Source organism: Equus asinus, chromosome 9 (genome assembly GCF_041296235.1).
Source record: "Equus asinus isolate D_3611 breed Donkey chromosome 9, EquAss-T2T_v2, whole genome shotgun sequence".
Taxonomy (NCBI): Eukaryota; Metazoa; Chordata; class Mammalia; order Perissodactyla; family Equidae; genus Equus; species Equus asinus.
In genome coordinates, this window is record NC_091798.1 from 95,382,201 (window position 1) to 95,399,316 (window position 17,116).

The window sequence follows — 17,116 nt, forward strand, 5'->3', positions numbered from 1 at the left end:
AACGTCTATCGAATTATCCCGAATACCCAGAACGGTGCCTGGCACACAATTGGTGCTCGATGGATGTCTGCTAGAAAAACAAACGGCCTCTCAGTCCTTCTGGGAAAAGCTGATGTTCCAGCCTGGAAATGCACCCCTACAGTTCAAAGTGAACCCTCAAACAGCAGCTCGAGGACAACACACTGTGGTTTGATCCGGCCAGTTCAGCACTTGGAAAAAATAATTTAAAACTTCTCTTAAACAAACCAACAAAGGGCCGTGAACCCTGGCAGGAGACGGCCGCTGCGGCACCTGCAGTGGAGGTCGGCGCCCCCCAGGTCCTCGGCTGACACCTCTTCTCCGGTCGCTGCTTTCACCTGTGATGGACGATAAAGGTCGGTGGTGAGACAGGCGATGCTCTCCCAACACGCACGCCCGGCCTCCTACGCCTGCCACTCTCCCACCAAGGAGAGGAACACCGTCTCCAGTGTACAGATGAACACCCGCACCCAGGGGCGCTAAGGAACTTGCCCAGCCCCCAAAGGGAACCAGGCGTCTCTGGCCAGAAAGCTCACCCTCCTCCCCGAGTCGTGCTGCCTCCACACGCAGGCTGAGCATTTGTCTGCGCACACGCCCGCCCACTGCCTGGGCGCCTCCCACTCACCCACCTGGGGAGTCCCGACTCATCCTTCAAGCCCCCCCTCACATCACCTTTCCCTGACCCCTGGGCCTTGTCACCATTCACAGAGCAACACCTGCTCATCCGCGGCCCAGGGGGTCTCCAGCAAGACCGTTGCAGGCTGCATCTCAGTACCCTGCTCGTGTCTCTGCGGCCCCTCGCTGTGAGTGCCCTGAGGGCACGAACTGTGATCTGCTCACATCTAAACACTCAGTAAACGTACTGAAGTAATGCCCTTTTTTCACCTATACTGAAAAATGCCAGTTACTGATCACAAACCCTTACAGGTGTAATACCTTTAAGATGGGGAAAAAACCTCCAAGATTACCTACAACAAAGATTCAGCAGATTATGACCAAAAACAAAGAAACCTCAAGCAATAAATTGAGGACTTAATTATAGCCTGAGAAATTCTAACAGGAAAAAGACAGAAAAATCATTCAGTGCCAAATGCCAAGCTGATCCCTTAGCAATTGCTTATTGATTCACACTGCTTAGGGTTGACTGATTTCTTTCTTTTTTCAAATAGGAAAAGCTTTTATTAGAATAATGAACATTAATCTGAAATACAGCATAGAAGTTCCTTATTCACTACATCAAAAGCTCTGTCTTAAATAAAATATTATTCTACAGGGAGAGGTAATTAAAATTTCCACCTCCAATTATTCCACCCCCAGAACTAAATTCTTGGTTCTCTTCTTCCCAAAAAATTCAGTGTAAAACAGCACTCAGTCCAGACAATATAAGAGGTGTCTGGATATTTAAAGTTGTAAAAAGGAATAAACAACTGATAGACTATATTCATTTTCAGGGAACTGACGATATCAACGGAAAGCAGGACTTGTCACTGGTCAGCGGACGTCCACAGCGTGTTTGATGCTGTGATAGGTGCAAAGACGACAAAAGTCCTAGAGAAAATTACAACAGCTCCTCCTCCTAAATAACAAGTTCAGAAGATAAACAAAAAGTCCTTCAAATCTTGTCTTATTACCATGCTTTTTTCAACCACTTTAAGCCACTGAAAGCTAAAGCAACTCAACCCCACACCGTGTGTGAAACCTACAAAACCTTTTCTCACTTTTCAGTAAAACAAGCATCAAAATTTAGAATTCTCAAGCAGATGAGGCGGCTGCTGCCTTTTCTGCCTGTGAATATGGTTCTCCCCACAACTGCAGGCTTCTCGGGCCACTGAGCTGCTTCCACGGCACAGGCTCCGTCGGAGCCAACGGGTGGACATCGTAACTGCCGACCTCTACACAGAATCTCCTCTCGAGAACAGCCAGCCTGAGTCTCTTTTACGACGCTGCCTATATCCCCAAGAGATGTTTTCACATTTCAGTCACATCTTCACTCATTCTCTAATGAAAAACAAACAACTCCTCAGAAAGCTAGTTCCCTTTACTATACAAAGGTAAATTCTGAGTGACTTTCCCTCTCATTAACCAACAGTAGCTAGAGAAATAGAGAACAATAAACCCTGCCGGCTTCGGGAACGATGTCTTGAGACAGCACATCTGAAATGGCAGCTCTTCAGCTTACCTCTCCACAATAAAAGTTATTAAAAATTAATGCAATCATTTGGAAAATACACTTATTTCACATGAAAGCATATGCTCTTTTTAACATATGCTTTTAAACAAATTTGTGTTAATAATCCAGAACCAAAGATGATTCTTCGACAGACTTTTGAAGTAATAAACTTACTTTTTGAGATATAATTCATAAACCATAAAATTCACCATTTAAAAGCATACACTTCAGTGATTTTTAGCTCATTCACGAGGATGTGCAACCATCACCACTACCTGCATCCCCAGAACACTCATCACTCGCCAAAGACCCCCACTCACCTGCAGTCACTTCCCACTCTGCCTCCTCCTGGGCCCTGGAAACCACTAATGAACTTCTGCCTCTAGGAACTTGCCTACTCTAAATATTTCAGAGAAACAGAGTTACACAATACGTGTCCTTTTGTGTCTGGCATAATGTTTTCAAGGGTCATCCATGTTATGGTATCTGTCAGAACTTCATTCCTTTTTTATGGCTGAATAATATCCTGCTGTACGGACATTATAGTTTTATAATTTCCTTGACGTTCTTCTTTTCACCTATTTCACATTCTTGGATTTTACTTAAATAATGGGACATTTTGTTGCAAGGTGTAGTAATTACTTGTGTCTTCGCCCACCCTCTCTTTATCACGTTGAAGTCCAGGATCGCGCTGTGACATATGCATGGCAGAGTAATGAAGCATTACTGAAAATCCCTAGGATGGAGCTGAGCAAAGAGGAGGCGAGGAAGAGCCCAGGATGACATGCTCCAGTCCTCAGAGCCCGCATCACGGGCAGGTGGCAGTGAGGTCACGCAGGGTCGCACTCTTAGAAGGGCCCTGTGTTTGGAGCCTAACGCTCAGTGGCCGTCCTCCTGAAGCTCACTGATTTTATCTCCGAGTGTGTGTTCTGTAAGGGGAGTCTGATGAACAACGGAGCATGTGCGCTGGAGTCTGGAGCCCCAGCCCTTGTGCGGTCAGCCTCCCACCACCTCCCTGAGATGAGTTCTCAGCTACCTGCATCCCTGCTGGCTGGGCCCTGGGCCCTGACTACCTCCTCCTGCTGCCCCAAGGAGCAGCCGTGACATCTGCCTGCTGGGGGCCAGGCATGGGCACAGGGAGGACGGGGGTCAGGCGTGCACCCCACAGTTCTCAGGACGGAGCACGGCAGCGCCATCACTCGCCTGGGCTGGCTGCGCTGAGCTGTCTTCAACAACAGGTGACTCGTGGGGGTGGGGTGGGAGCTAAGGGCTAGCCTCTCACCCACTGCCCCTCCGGGGACCGAGCACACCCTGGCACGGAGGCTCACGCCCTCGGGGCCATGTGTCCACTGGGGTTGGGATGGCAGGTCTGCCGGAAAGAGAGACGCCTGGGGAGGGGAGTATCCCATGCTTGAGGGTACATGTCACTAAACAGCAAATAAAAAACACCAAGACGGGTAAAGGGACCACAGAAGAAAGGAAAATGTTTTCTACTTTAGTACCTTTAATAGCACTTTTTTCCTACTCTTTGAACAAGAGGTCCCATATTTTCGTTTTGCACGGGGGTCAGCAAATCACGTGGCTGGCCCACCAGGGATGCTCACAGGCTGCTGGGATTCGAATTTGACAGCATCTCTCACAGCTATTCTACCTCACCTGTTCTTATTTTTTTATTTTTGAAAAACTTAACCTCTTTGAGAAGGTAATGCTTTCGCCGGCACAGAAGGCAGAGGTCTCTCTCCCAGCCTGTTCCCTCTCCTCTGCATTTAAACAACCCTTACTGTGTCTTTTCCAGTTTATGTAAATGCAAGCTTACAAATGTACAATTCCCCCCATTTTACACACAAGTTAACCTCCTGTGTGTAATTATCTACTCGTAATTGACCTTGAGTCAAACAACAGTACAGCCAAGGTAGAAGAAAAAATAGATAAAGGTTTTTACTTCAGCCACATCCACACAATGGGGAAAGAACAGTCCTCTCCAGAAACGATCCTGCGACAGGAGCAGATCCACATGCAGGAGGATGCTGGAGCCTCCTAAACCACAGCCCAGCTGGACTCAAAACGGACCACAGACCTCGGGGAAGAGCTAAAATTCTAAAACTCTCAGAAGAAAACAAGGATTAAATCTTTGTGACCTTGGAGTAGGCAACGCCTTAGCAGACATGACACCAAAACCACAAGCAAAAAGAGAAAAAACTGGACTCTATCATAAATCGGACTTTATCAAAATTAAACTTTCATGCTTCAAGGGAAGATATCATCAAAAAAATGACAAGACAACCCATGGAATGAAAGAAAATATCTGCAAATCATATATCTGATAAGACATTTGTCTCCAGAACATACAAAGAATTTTTACAACTCAATAAAAAGACAAATAGCCCAATAAAAAAATGGGCAAAGGATCTCAATAAACGTTTCTCCAAAAAAGATATACGAATGGCCAACAAGCACATGACAAGATGCTCAATATCATCAGCTATTAGGGAAATGCAAATCAAAACCACAATGAGGTACTACTTCATACCTACTAGGATGGCGATAATCAAAGACAGACACACAATAACAAGTGTTGGTGAGGATGTGGAGAAACAAGGACCCTCGCACACCGGCGGTGGGAACGGAACATATGCTCTGGACAGTTTGGCAGTTCCTCAAAATGTTAAACACAGAGTTACCACATGACCCAGCATGGTACTCAGAGGTATGTATATATCCAGTAAAAATTAAAACATATGTCTACCCAAAAATCTGTACATGAATGCTCATGGCAGCATTATTCATAATAGCCAAAAAGTAGAAACAGCCCAAATGTCTGTCAATGATAAATGGATAAAAACTGCAGCCTATCCATATAATGGGATATTCTTCAGCCATAAAAGGAATTAAGTGATTCCTCAAAAAATTAAACATAGAATTACCATATTATCCAGCAATTCCACTTGTGAGTATACACCCAAAAGAACTGAAAGCAGGGACTCAAATAGATATTTGTACGCTCATGTTCACAGCAGCACTATTCACAATAGGCCAAAAGTGGAAGCAACCCAAAAGTCCATTGCTGGGTGAATGGATAAACAAAATGTGGTATATACATACAACGGAATATAATCCAGCCTTAAGAAGGAAGGAAATTCTGACACAGGCTGAAACATGGCCGAATCTTAAGGACATTATGCTAAGTGAAATATGCCAGTCACAAAAGGACAAGTACTGTATGATTCCGCTCCTAGGAGATACGTAGAGTAGTTAAATCCACAGAGACAGGAGAACTGAGGTTGTCAAGGGTGGTGGAGGTGGGGGGAATAGGGAGTTAGTGTTCAATGGGGACAGAGTTTCAGCTGGGGAAGATGAGAACGTTCTGGAGATGGGATGGCTGCACAATGAAGTGAATATACTTAACACCACAGAACGATAATAACTTAAAAATAGTTAGGATGACAAATTTAATTATGTATATTTTACTTCAATCAATCAATCAATCAATCAATCCATCAAGACTATGTTCTTACCAAGGGGGGTCCTCCCAAGAAAATGGTACCCTGCTTGCGGACGATGATGTTTTCGTCAGCCATTGCAGGCACGTAAGCACCTCCTGCCGTACAGGAGCCCATGACCACCGCTATCTGGAACCCAAGCACACAGGAGACCCATGAGCACAGCCATCAGTGGATCACACAGCCTCTGGGTCAGTCCCCAAACACCGCAGGACCAGGAGGTGCTACTAACCGGTCCCTGTACTTCATTTTACAAACGGAGGCTCTAAACGGCTGGAATGGTTTCCTGACTTCCTGTATCAAAGCGTTCTGAAGGGCTTCCGCCGCCCTTTTACAAAGTGTACGGACAATCTCCCTGTCAGAGAGAAGACTGGCCAAACAGACCATTAGCCTGAGCAACTAATGGAGAAAAGAAACTCAATCCACCATAAATTAGCAACACCGTATTAAAAGGATAACTTTTAAATCTCATAATAACAAGTTCTCTAAATAATTGCCACTTACCTCAAAGGAATAGTGAAATAATTCTTCAAATGAGTGTTGTTTATATTTTGTTACCCGAATATGATACATTCTAAACATAAAACCAATGTGAGCCCCCCAGTCTAAAATCCTGCTCAGAAGAGAGTCGACCGTGTTGAAGCTGGGGATGCAGTCATGACGGCTCACAGTACTATCTTCTCTGCTTTTGTGTGTGTTTGAAATTCTCCACAATAAAAGCTTAAAATCCTTGCTTAGAGATTAGTACAACATAAAGAACAAGAAACACAGGTTTGGCTGATTACCCCTGAATTGGAATAAATAATATCACAAAGAAGAATAAGAGAAGTATGCAGGGGATATTTCCTTAAATTATCATATGAAAGCAGTTTTTCCTACTAATTCCAATATTCCATCAGTTTTCCTTATAGTCATACAAATATGTTTTAGAAAAAAAGATGCCACACTAGTATTAATACAAAAATGGAAGGCAGCACGAGTTAACATTTTTCCATCTAAATGGCTGTCATGAAAAGCATTTTTCTCTATTTCCTGTATGTTATTAAAAATGGCTGCAACATTTCTCTGTCAACATATCACAGAAGTGTTTACCACCTATTACTTCTGCTTATCAATCACTGGAAAGTTTGTTTTCAAAATACCTGTGGCTGGAAAAACTCAAGGAGGCAGAAGGGAACATGAGCTCAGCAGGGTTCATCACAGTGAAAACACGCAAATAACCCACATGGCCATCAACACGATATTTTGAACCGATAAAAGAAGTGTGGATAAACACATTTAAAAACCTGAGGCAAAAAATAACGAATGAAATGTTAAGACTTCCCAACTGAGTGGAGGGCACATGAGCATCTGTTCTGTTACTCTCTGTACTTTCTGCATGTTTGAAATAGTTTATGGGCTTTTTCTCTAAGGTTCTGTCAGGAGCAAAGCACACGATTTTACCTTATCAGCCTGTTCTCTGTACCTGAACACCAGATTCAGCCCCACAGATTTCAGTATCAAAAAAGCCAAGGAAGTAGAGAAGAGTCACAATGACACAGGAATTTAAAAGGGGACAATTTCCAAAAGACAGACCTACGGAGCTAAAGGGTCAGAGCAGGGCTCCATGAAAACAGCAGGCACAAGCGAGAGGGACAGAACTGTCAGCCAGCTCCAGAGACCACGGGGGGAGTACAGGAGACAGAGAAAGGGAAAAAATTTTGTCACGATGCAGTAAGACAAAAATGAGGGAAATGGAACCGAACGCCACCATGCCATCTCAGGGGAGAAAAGAGCTGCCAGTTCAGCAGGAAAGCCTCAGCAGCAGGGAGCTGGCACGTTGTCGGCAGATCCACATGAAGGAATTCTACCGCGTTCCCAAGGGCACTTCAGAGGCCTCTTCTCCTCAGCACTTCCCACACCAAGGACACCGACACTCCGTTCCTTGAACACCACCCAGTAACGGCCCCAGTAATCCCTGACTCCTGGGTCCACGTCCGTGTGACCCTGTCCCCGTGAATGTGTGCTGGTGCCACGCTTCTCAGAAAGAGAACGTGGCAACGTCACCACGCTCAGGGGACAAGAGACTGTCTTCCATCTTGCTGGACCTCTCTCTCTCCTTCTCTCTCACTCACCAAGAGAAAGATATGAATAGACTTTGAAACCATTGTGCTAACTCAAAGAAGCCGGTCACAGGAGACCGCGTATCATATGATTCCATTTATAGGAAACGTCCAGAACAGGCAAATCCAGAGAGACAGAAAGCAGACGAGTGGTTGTTGGGGCCAGGGACACTGGATAGAAATGGGGAGTGACTGCTAATGGGTGTGGCATTTCCATCTGGGGTGATGAAAATGTCCTAAAGCTGACTCGACTCTGTGAATGTCCTAAAGACCACTGAATCGTATGTATTAAATGGGTAAATTGTATAGTACATGAATTTTATCTTAATAAAGCTATTACAAAACTTTTTTTTTTTATTAATGTTATGATAGATTACAACCTTGTGAGATTTCAGTTGTACATTTTTGTTAGTCATGCTGTGGGTACACCTCTTCCCCCTTTGTGCCCTCCCCTCACCCGCCCTTTTCCCTGGTAACCACCGATCAGATCTCCTTGTCAATATACTAACTTCCACCTATGAGTGGAGTCATATAGAGTTCGTCTTTCTCTGACTGGCTTATTTCGCTTAACATAATACCCTCAAGGTCCATCCACGTTGCTGCGAATGGGCCAATTTTGTCTTTTTTTATGGCTGAGTAGTATTCCATTGTGTATATATACCATATCTTCTTTATCCAATCATCAGTTTCTGGGCATGTAGGCTGGTTCCACGTCTTGGCTATTGTAAATAATGCTGCGATGAACATAGGGGTGCAACGGACTCTTGAGATTTCTGATTTCAGGTTCTTAGGATAGATACCCAGTAATGGGATGGCTGGGTCATAGGGTATTTCTATTTTTAACTTTTTGAGAAATCTCCATACTGTTTTCCATAGTGGCTGTACCAGTTTGCATTCCCACCAACAGTGTATGAGGGTTCCTTTTTCTCCACAACCTCTCCAACATCTGTCGCTCTTGGTTTTGGATGTTTTTGCCAATCTAACGGGTGTAAGGTGATATCTTAGTGTAGTTTTGATTTGCATTTCCCTGATGATTAGCAATGATGAACATCTTTTCATGTGTCTATTGGCCATATTCATATCTTCTTTTGAGAAATGTCTGTTCATGTCCTCTGCCCATTTTTTGATCGGGTTGTTTGTTTTTTTGTTGTTAAGCAGTGTGAGTTCTTTGTATATTATGGAGATTAACCCTTTGTCGGATAAGTGGCTTGTAAATATTTTTTCCCAATTAGTGAGCTGTTTTCTTGTTTCAATCCTGTTTTCCCTTGCCTTGAAGAAGCTCTTTAGTCTGATGAAGTCCCATTTGTTTATTCTTTCTATTGTTTCCCTCAACTGAGGAGTTATAGCGTCCGAAAAGATTCTTTTGAAACTGATGTCAAAGAGTGTACTGCCTATATTCTCTTCCAAAAGACTTATTGTCTCAGGCCTAATCTTTAGGTCTTTGATCCATTTTGAGTTTATTTTGGTGTGTGGTGAAAAAGAATGGTCAATTTTCAATCTTTTGCATGTGGCTGTCCAGTTTTCCCAGCACCATTTGTTGAAGAGACTTTCTTTTCTCCATTGTAGGCCCTCTGCTCCTTTGTCGAAGATTAGCTGTCCATAGATGTGTGGTTTTATCTCTGGGCTTTCAATTCTGTTCCATTGATCTGTGGACCTTATTACAAAACTTTTTTAAAAAAGCAAGAGTAGAGTTACTCCATATACAAGAATCACAATTGCCAAATGTTCATCAGTGAGAGAGACAGGCCAGTGCCTGTGCTGTATGGCCCTGGGCTTCCTGTGCTCTGTGAAAGGACGTGAGACGCTCAGCACAGACTGCTCTGACCACACTAGAGTCACAGGGGTGGCCTGTGCCAGGAGAGCTGTCACAGTGACACTCACCTGCATCAGGACAAAGTAGGACTCCCAAGAATCACAAAAGAAGCTGTGGGCCCCCACCCCGTCACCGTGAGGTGCCCAGTGACATGGATGCACTGAGATCCTCCTGCAGGGTGAGCAGATGTGTGATTTGAAGTCTTGAATCCAGAGCAAGACTTGAAGACAGAGCAAGAGGAAGGAGAGGGAAGCAACAAGAGGGCTAAGAATGCCATGTGTCTGACAGTCACGATACTTGGCATCACCCCATAGAAGGCACAAGCAAAAGTTTTGAGTAAAAAGAAATGAGATGCTACAAAACAGAAGGAATGGTCTTAAAAAACTTCAGACAAAATTTCATTACCCTGCAGGTCTTGCCTGAACAAACAGACTGGTTCTCATTGCACCGAAAACAAATTACATATTGTAGGTCAGCAGCCTGCCCTACAGGAAGGGCCTCCGAGACGGAGTCAGGAGGTTTTACTCCCAATTCTGAAAAGCTGTGTGAACTTAGACCTCCATTCTCCCACTGAAAAATTGCAGCAGACTATCCAGCTCAAAGGCACACTGTGATAAATGTAATCCAACTTGAAAGGGAGAGTTTCGCCTCCTTGAGGGAAAAGCCATTAAAAATATAATAATACTTTTAAATCTCTCATCTTTTTCAATTCACAGTAATTGCAGGGAGCAAATATTGCCTGTATCACATTTTTTTCTTCCTTTACCTGAAGAGCTGCCACTAAAAAATAAAAGCCACGATACACATATATCAACTGAACAGCCGTCCAGAATCTAAGAACATTATCAACCACGCTGACTGATCACACCGCTGAATCGAGAATACTCGTGCACATCTCCTTAGACAGCTGAAAGGTACACAGGAAACAAAAAGTCGGCCTTACCCAGAACGCCCCACGCCCCCCTCAGTCTTTTCATCAGAGAGCCTCAAAGCAGGGTCAGAGCGACTCCACCTCCCCAGCCCTGTCTGGCCTCATGAACAGGTTGAAATGCACTTTAAAAATAATGACACTCAGTGCCTGTCCTAACCAAACCCTCAAAGCAATCACCAAGGTCTGAGCAAAGGAGATACAATTTCAAAAATAAGGAGCTAGGCCAAGGAGGCTTCAAAGATGGGGAAGGAAAGGAAGGAGGAAGGGAGGGACCCCCAGGAATATTCAAGGTACCTCTCCGAAGAGAATAATCTGGCAGGAACGCAAAGAAAAGGTGAGGAGCCTGAGGGCTGTGACTGAGCCTGGTGGATGGACAGCTGGCTTCAGAGGAATCAGGCGGGCCTGGCCGCTGGGCTGGTAAGCGACACAGGACACGGACGCACACCGAAGCATCCGAGAAAAGATCAATGCAGACGATTCCGCCACCACTACAAGTGACACGCACGTGAGAGCGGATTCACTTCTGAAGAGAACTTTAAGGCTCACTCTGAAAGGGCCAGCGACACAGAGCCACAACCAGGACAAGACGACGCACGTCGCAGGTCCTCCCAGCACTGGGCATGGATCCCCAGAAGATCCAGAAAGGCGTCCTCGGGGCAGGAGGCTTGAGGAAAGACCCCGGACACCAGTACACCAGGTCTTTAAACTTCAGAAACAGATAAGGGTCCTAAAACCCACCGGAGAGGAAGGAGAGGGAACCAGGAGGGGAGGCTGAGCCCAGATCAACCGCCTTCCTCCTGGGAGCGAAACCCGAATTTCCAACCCTGGAAGGGCTGTGGGAATCTGCCCACGTCTTGACAGCTGCAAAGATTAGGGAATCACAGACTATGGCTGTCGAGAGACAGGCATCTGTGAAATAAGTGGATAAACGGGTTCACAATGGGCAAGATTAGTAACATTAAATAAGAGCCAACCTTGGGAGGAAAAACGGGAAGTGGCTACGAGGAAGCCGGTTCTCACCATCAAAACGCATATGCAGCACATTCGGCTACGAGTGACCACTTCACACAGAAAGTGCACACACGGTTTTCATCCGAGTCCTACGGAAATAACACAACACACATCAAAGCACAGGGACTGGGAGTACTCAGCATGTTAGACATCACTCCAGCAGTTATAAGGAGTTTCGGCCCTCCAATATACTGAGTAAGTATCTCCTTAGGGAATGCCTGAAGATGTAAACACTATCTCAAGTGGCTGAGAGTCCAGTAAGGGAAATTAGCAGGACCTATCTAGATAAAGCCACGAGTAAGGTACAGCTCAAGAAGCATGGCATTGGGAGGAAGAAAAAATTCCTTCCTGCAAGGGATTCTGGGAAGCTCCTCTGAAAAAGGTGACATCTGAGATGCGCCTTGGAAAGTGGGTTAGAGACTTAGACCCCAAGGACTGGGGGAAGGAGGGCCCGGAGTGGACCTAAGCGGACAGTCATAAAAGGCCACATGCACATGAAGAACAGCGAGCAGTTCAGACCAACAGCAGTTTATGGAGTGTGTGCAAAAGGCTAGAAAGTTAGGGTGGAAGAAGCCCGCACGAGGTCTTAAGTACCAGGCTAAGTCTGAAGTTTGTTTCGTAGAAATGATGGCTGGGAACCAGGGAACCAGATAAAGAATAAGGTTGTAGTAATGTGTACAGTGGATAGAAAAGGAGAGGCTAGGTGGTCAGGGACACCGGTGGGCAAGGCCAGAGCCACAGCACCATTGGTGATAAAAGCCTGGAACCACCCACGGTGCCGGCAGGAGGAATGGAGTGGAGAGAACAGTCTAAAGGTAAAAATCAACAGGTGTTCATTCGTCGGACGTTCCTGAGTGCTGATCACCTGTCCAGCATCAAAGGAGCTTCTGGGAACACGAAAATGAGGAAGATATATATTTTTTACCTAAAGGGATGAAGCAGGGGAAAAGCAGCGAAGAGTTAAGGATGACCTCAAGTCTCAGTCCTGGGGAAAGAGCAAGAGGAAGGACCACCAGCAGCAAACAGACTAGAGGAAGAGGAGAGCGAATGTGCTCCATGTCTGGGGGGGTGACGGAGGCAGAAGGAAATGTGTCCGACAGCAGAAGCCGTGAGGGTAAGCAGAGGGAGAAGGCGGGCAGGGCGCGGCAGAACATGGGAAGACAGGTTCCGTCATGAGGTCTCATCACAGCGTTACGACAAGTCCTTGGGCGGGTTGGGAGGGTTAAATGCAGAAGGTGGGAGAAGAACGAGGGAACACCAGGGCACGAAGCTGAAGAGAATCTTGAGAGGGAGCAAACGCCAACACCGTGAGGTTGTGCGCTGGGAGATCTGGCCTCTGATCCCCTCTGCGTCTCACTCCCTCCGACGGCAGGAAGGGTTAAGGCGAGTGAGGGCCACAACGAAGGCACGGGCCCGTCCTAAGAAGGCTGCTGATCCCAGGACGTGAGATGCGTCGAGGAGCAGCAGAGCTAGAGAAGGTCCTTCTCTTTTGGAATCACTTTTGGTGGTTTTTCCGTTTCCTCTAAAAAAGGAGGAAGTCAACATGATTATTGGCTGGAGGAGGACAAAGCGGCTGAGAAAATACTAAAGTAAAAGAGAGACAGGGTCAGTAATGACCCACAAGGAGGGTCAGCACTGGGATTGTAAATGACAGGCGCACCTCGGGAAGCAGAGGGACAGTGGCTTCTGGGGGCCGGGACGAAGACAGAGGACCTCGCGGCGCTTTCACAGGAGGAATGGCGCTCACTGTGGCCTCCCCCTCTCTGTGGAGGAGGAAGTGGAGCCAGGTCTAGAGTTCACACAGCAGGGAAGAGGTGAGAACAGACACCACTGAGACGAGCACACAGGAACGGTTAGAAATGCTTCTCAATTCCGAGAGCTTCATAAGGACACAGGCAGGTAAACCTTTACCCTAAACTTCCGATTGGAGGAAAGTAGACAAAATAAATGTGGAGAGGGGCTCAGTTAAAGAAACACTGATGTCAAAATTTTTAGGAAACAAAAATAAAATAGGCAAGAGGAACACATCCAGGCAAATGCCTGCTAGACACTTTAGATTTTGATCACAGCCGGGTGTTATTTATTGAAAAACATACGACACTTTTCGTTTTTAAAGCACTTTGAGCTTTAGGTTCCACAAGAGCAGAGACCCCACCCGGTCTTACTCAGCAGCACAGTGCCCGGCTTACAACATCCTCTGTAACACTTGCTATGGTTTCCAGAGAGGCTACACGCACAGAAACACAGAGCAAGGAACAAGCACGCAAGGTGGCAGAGGTCTACGGTGGGCTGAGTGGTGGCCCCTCAAAACTGCGTCCACACCCGGATACCGAGCACCTGCAACGACGACCGAGTGTGGAGAGAGTCTGTGCGGATGGGATCAAGCCGAGGATCTTGAGATAAGATCATTCTGGATGACCTGGGCCGGCCCTAAACCCCATGACAGTGTCCTTACCAGAGAGAGAAGACCCACAGAGGGAGAAGCCTCCTGGAGACGAGGGAGAGGCTGCGGGGATGCAGCCACAAGCCCAGGACACCTGGCGCCTCCAGGAGCCGGGAGAGGCAGACGGAACCTCCCAAGAGCCTCCGGAGGGAGCGCAGCCCCCAGGCCACCTCGCCCTCAGACTGCCTCCTCCAGAACCTGAGAGAATAAACTTCTGTCATTTTTAAGGCCCCCAGTCTGTGGTCATTTGTACGGCAGTCCTAGGAAACCAACACAAGGTTAGCACAGCTATCTAAATCACAACACCAGATTAAATGGGCCAATTTCCCCCATAAAACAAAAGATGACAGTAGGAATTTCATACCAGGCAACGGAAGGGCCACCTGTGCAGCAGGGAGCACGGCAGAAGCTTCTGTTTAGATCCATGAAGCACAGGTAGGCAAGGTCACTGCACGACAGTAACAAACCTCATGAGCACCAGCAAGAGCCCACAGGGACAGGGAGGAAAGAGAGGCAGCCACCTCCAAGGAGGGCTAATTAACTAGAATACCAATCAAAATACTCCACACGAGAAATCCAGTGACAGAACGCAAAGGAGCAGCGTCAGTGTAATGAAGTGTTTCAAACATGCAAAAAGATAGGGAACAAGAGTCAGTGTCCTGGCACCTAACGCCCAGTCTCAGTATATCCGGACATTTGGCCAGGTTTCTCTAAAGGAATAATATTTCAGACACAGTGGAAGGCTCTAACTACCCCCACTGACCCCTCCTCCTCCTCCCACAGCAAAGGTAAGCGCTGTTGTAAAGCTGAGCGCATCACCCATGTACATGTTCAGACATAAACACATTGCCGATGTATTTAACGTTTACACACATAGCAATTGGCTAGACATTCAGTCTAGTAATTTTTTTACTCGACATATTTTTGAGACTTATTTATGTCAATGTATACAATTCCAGCTCATTCATTTCAAGAGCTAAGAGCTGCATTATTAATCTCCCGCTAACGGCCAAGGGGGCTGTCCTCTAACTCTGGCTTAACGAAAAGGCTATGATGAGCTTTCTCACACATGTCCCCTCGTACACACGCTAGAGTTTCTCCAGAGCGTGGTCCTAAAAGAGCAACCACTCAGTGCCCTTCCCTTTTAAAAACTCTTTTCCTTCAGTGAATAACCTTTATTACAGGATAAGAGTATTTCTATAATTAACAGAAGAATCTGACTGAAGATAAAACCTTAAGACACTTTCTGTAGAAAACGACTAAATTCTATATTAAATTCTGTTTTGAGTCATCTCAGAGTACCTAGTTAGTAAAGACATCTGGAGCAAAAAGCAGTGTATCTCATTAAAGAGAAGTTACCTGTGCAATATTTTTAGAAGACATAATCGCCTGGTTATAGAATATGCGGCCGAAGTGATCCCGGTCTGGAAACACGTCTGCTTGCCGAGGCAGGTTTGCCCCTCCTGAGTCGACTGGGGACAAGGGAAGGAGAGAGGTAAGCACGTCTCCAGGAGCAAAGCACGAAGCACACAGAAGACTCGTCACCAACAGCTTCAGCTCCTAATCACAGTCACAAAGCACTTGCCCGTCTGCCTAACCATCGCACAGCCTCTCCCCAGGCCCCACACAGCCACAGGGAATCCTGTTTTCCTCAAACCCCACAGGCTCTCCTACCTCTGTGCACAATTCACTTAAAGAAATGTTTAGGACATTCTCTCCTTTGAGGATTAGCCTTTCCCCAGAAACACCATATATTCTTAACCAGTTCAGCCAAAAAAGCACGTTTCTCCCTTTCTCCTTTAAAACAATACGAAAAACATCTACAGAATGCAGGTGAACCTTTTTCACACACTGCCTGCCGGTCCTGTTTTTGCTGCAGATTAGCATGGTGGCTAAGAACGCCAGCTGAACACAGTGTTCACTGTTTGGATGGACACTGTTTGCATCGTGACTGTATGAATGTTAATATCCTGGTTGTGTTGTTGTACTGTAACTTTGCAAGATGTTCTCATTGTGGGAGGGGGAACTGGGTGAGGCGTATACTGTCCCTCTGTATTATTTCTTACAGCTGCCTGTGAATCTATGATTATCTAAAAAATTAATTATAAAAATATTACACTAAGCAAAATCAGTTTCACTGAAAAATATAAAACATGTAACTCACGAAAAAGAATGCCAGCTGAGTCCAACCCCAAGCTCCTTCCTGCACCCCGTGCGCCCACAGGCGGGCGTCCCTGCTGTGCAACGAAGGCAGCAGAGCCACCCCTGGAGCGGAAGCCCTCGGCTCAACACGAGTGAGCGCTTCCAGCTCACTGCCCTGCACCTGTTGCCACTGCCTACAACCACGAAGTCTCCTTGTCATTTAACACAGCGTACCCTGTCACCAACCATCAGCAGCTCAGCAGAGACAGGGACAGCCCACTACCCCTCCCTGCAGCCTTCAGAGCTGGGCACAGCACCCCAAGCAGCAGGGCCGCATCGGCTGTTTCCTAAATGTGCAAAGCGGTGCACACTGGGAGGCGGCCAGGGAAATGCACCTCCCCAGAGAAAAGGGTCTCCCCGTCGGCACCAGCCCAGATACTCACTAAGTCAACAGGATATGCTGGAGTTCCACCAAACTAAACCAAATTCCAGGACGTGCCCATTTCAAACTGACTTAAACTGGTTCTTTTGGAAACATCCTTAGGTTTCAATGTATTTTAATTTCAAATACAAATTCACTTTCACTGCAAATTAAATTTCTTTATATTACATCTACTCAAATTATATACATATTCAAGTATTTAACATAGTACCTGGCACTCAAAAATAGATAAACATTAGCTAGTATTTTTTCATAATTTGAACCCATTGTGGTTAATAGAAAAACAAAACACACAAAAGAGCAAAACCCCACACACGTGTAAAGAGAAAACTAGCATACACCAAAATATGACCAGGGGTTCTTCCTCAGTGATGATATCATGGGTAGCTCTTGTTGACTTTTTCTCCCAGAGTTTTTAGCAAAAAACATGCATTTCTTTTGTAATTAAGGGAGAAACCAACTGTTTTTTAAAATACCCATTGATGACATCATATGTGTAGCCTTCTAGATGGTCTCGCTTTCAGCGAGCAGCCGTTTGTCCCCC

The 17,116-nt window shown here is 46.0% G+C and overlaps 1 protein-coding gene across 3 annotated transcripts in view; it reads right to left on the reverse strand.

Annotated features, from left to right (window-relative positions):
- Window positions 1-17,116, reverse strand: part of MCCC2 (methylcrotonyl-CoA carboxylase subunit 2) — a 63,310-nt gene that overhangs the window by 22,595 nt on the left and 23,599 nt on the right. For 2 of the 3 annotated variants that reach the window (XM_044778051.2, XM_044778053.2), the window contains exons 6-8: window positions 15,348-15,460; window positions 5,704-5,817; window positions 292-356 (exon numbers count right to left, since the gene is read on the reverse strand). In XM_044778051.2, the coding sequence (XP_044633986.1) occupies window positions 292-356; window positions 5,704-5,817; window positions 15,348-15,460 (292 nt within the window). The remainder of the gene's footprint in view (window positions 1-291; window positions 357-5,703; window positions 5,818-15,347; window positions 15,461-17,116) is intronic. The other variant, XM_044778052.2, reaches the window with a different exon arrangement.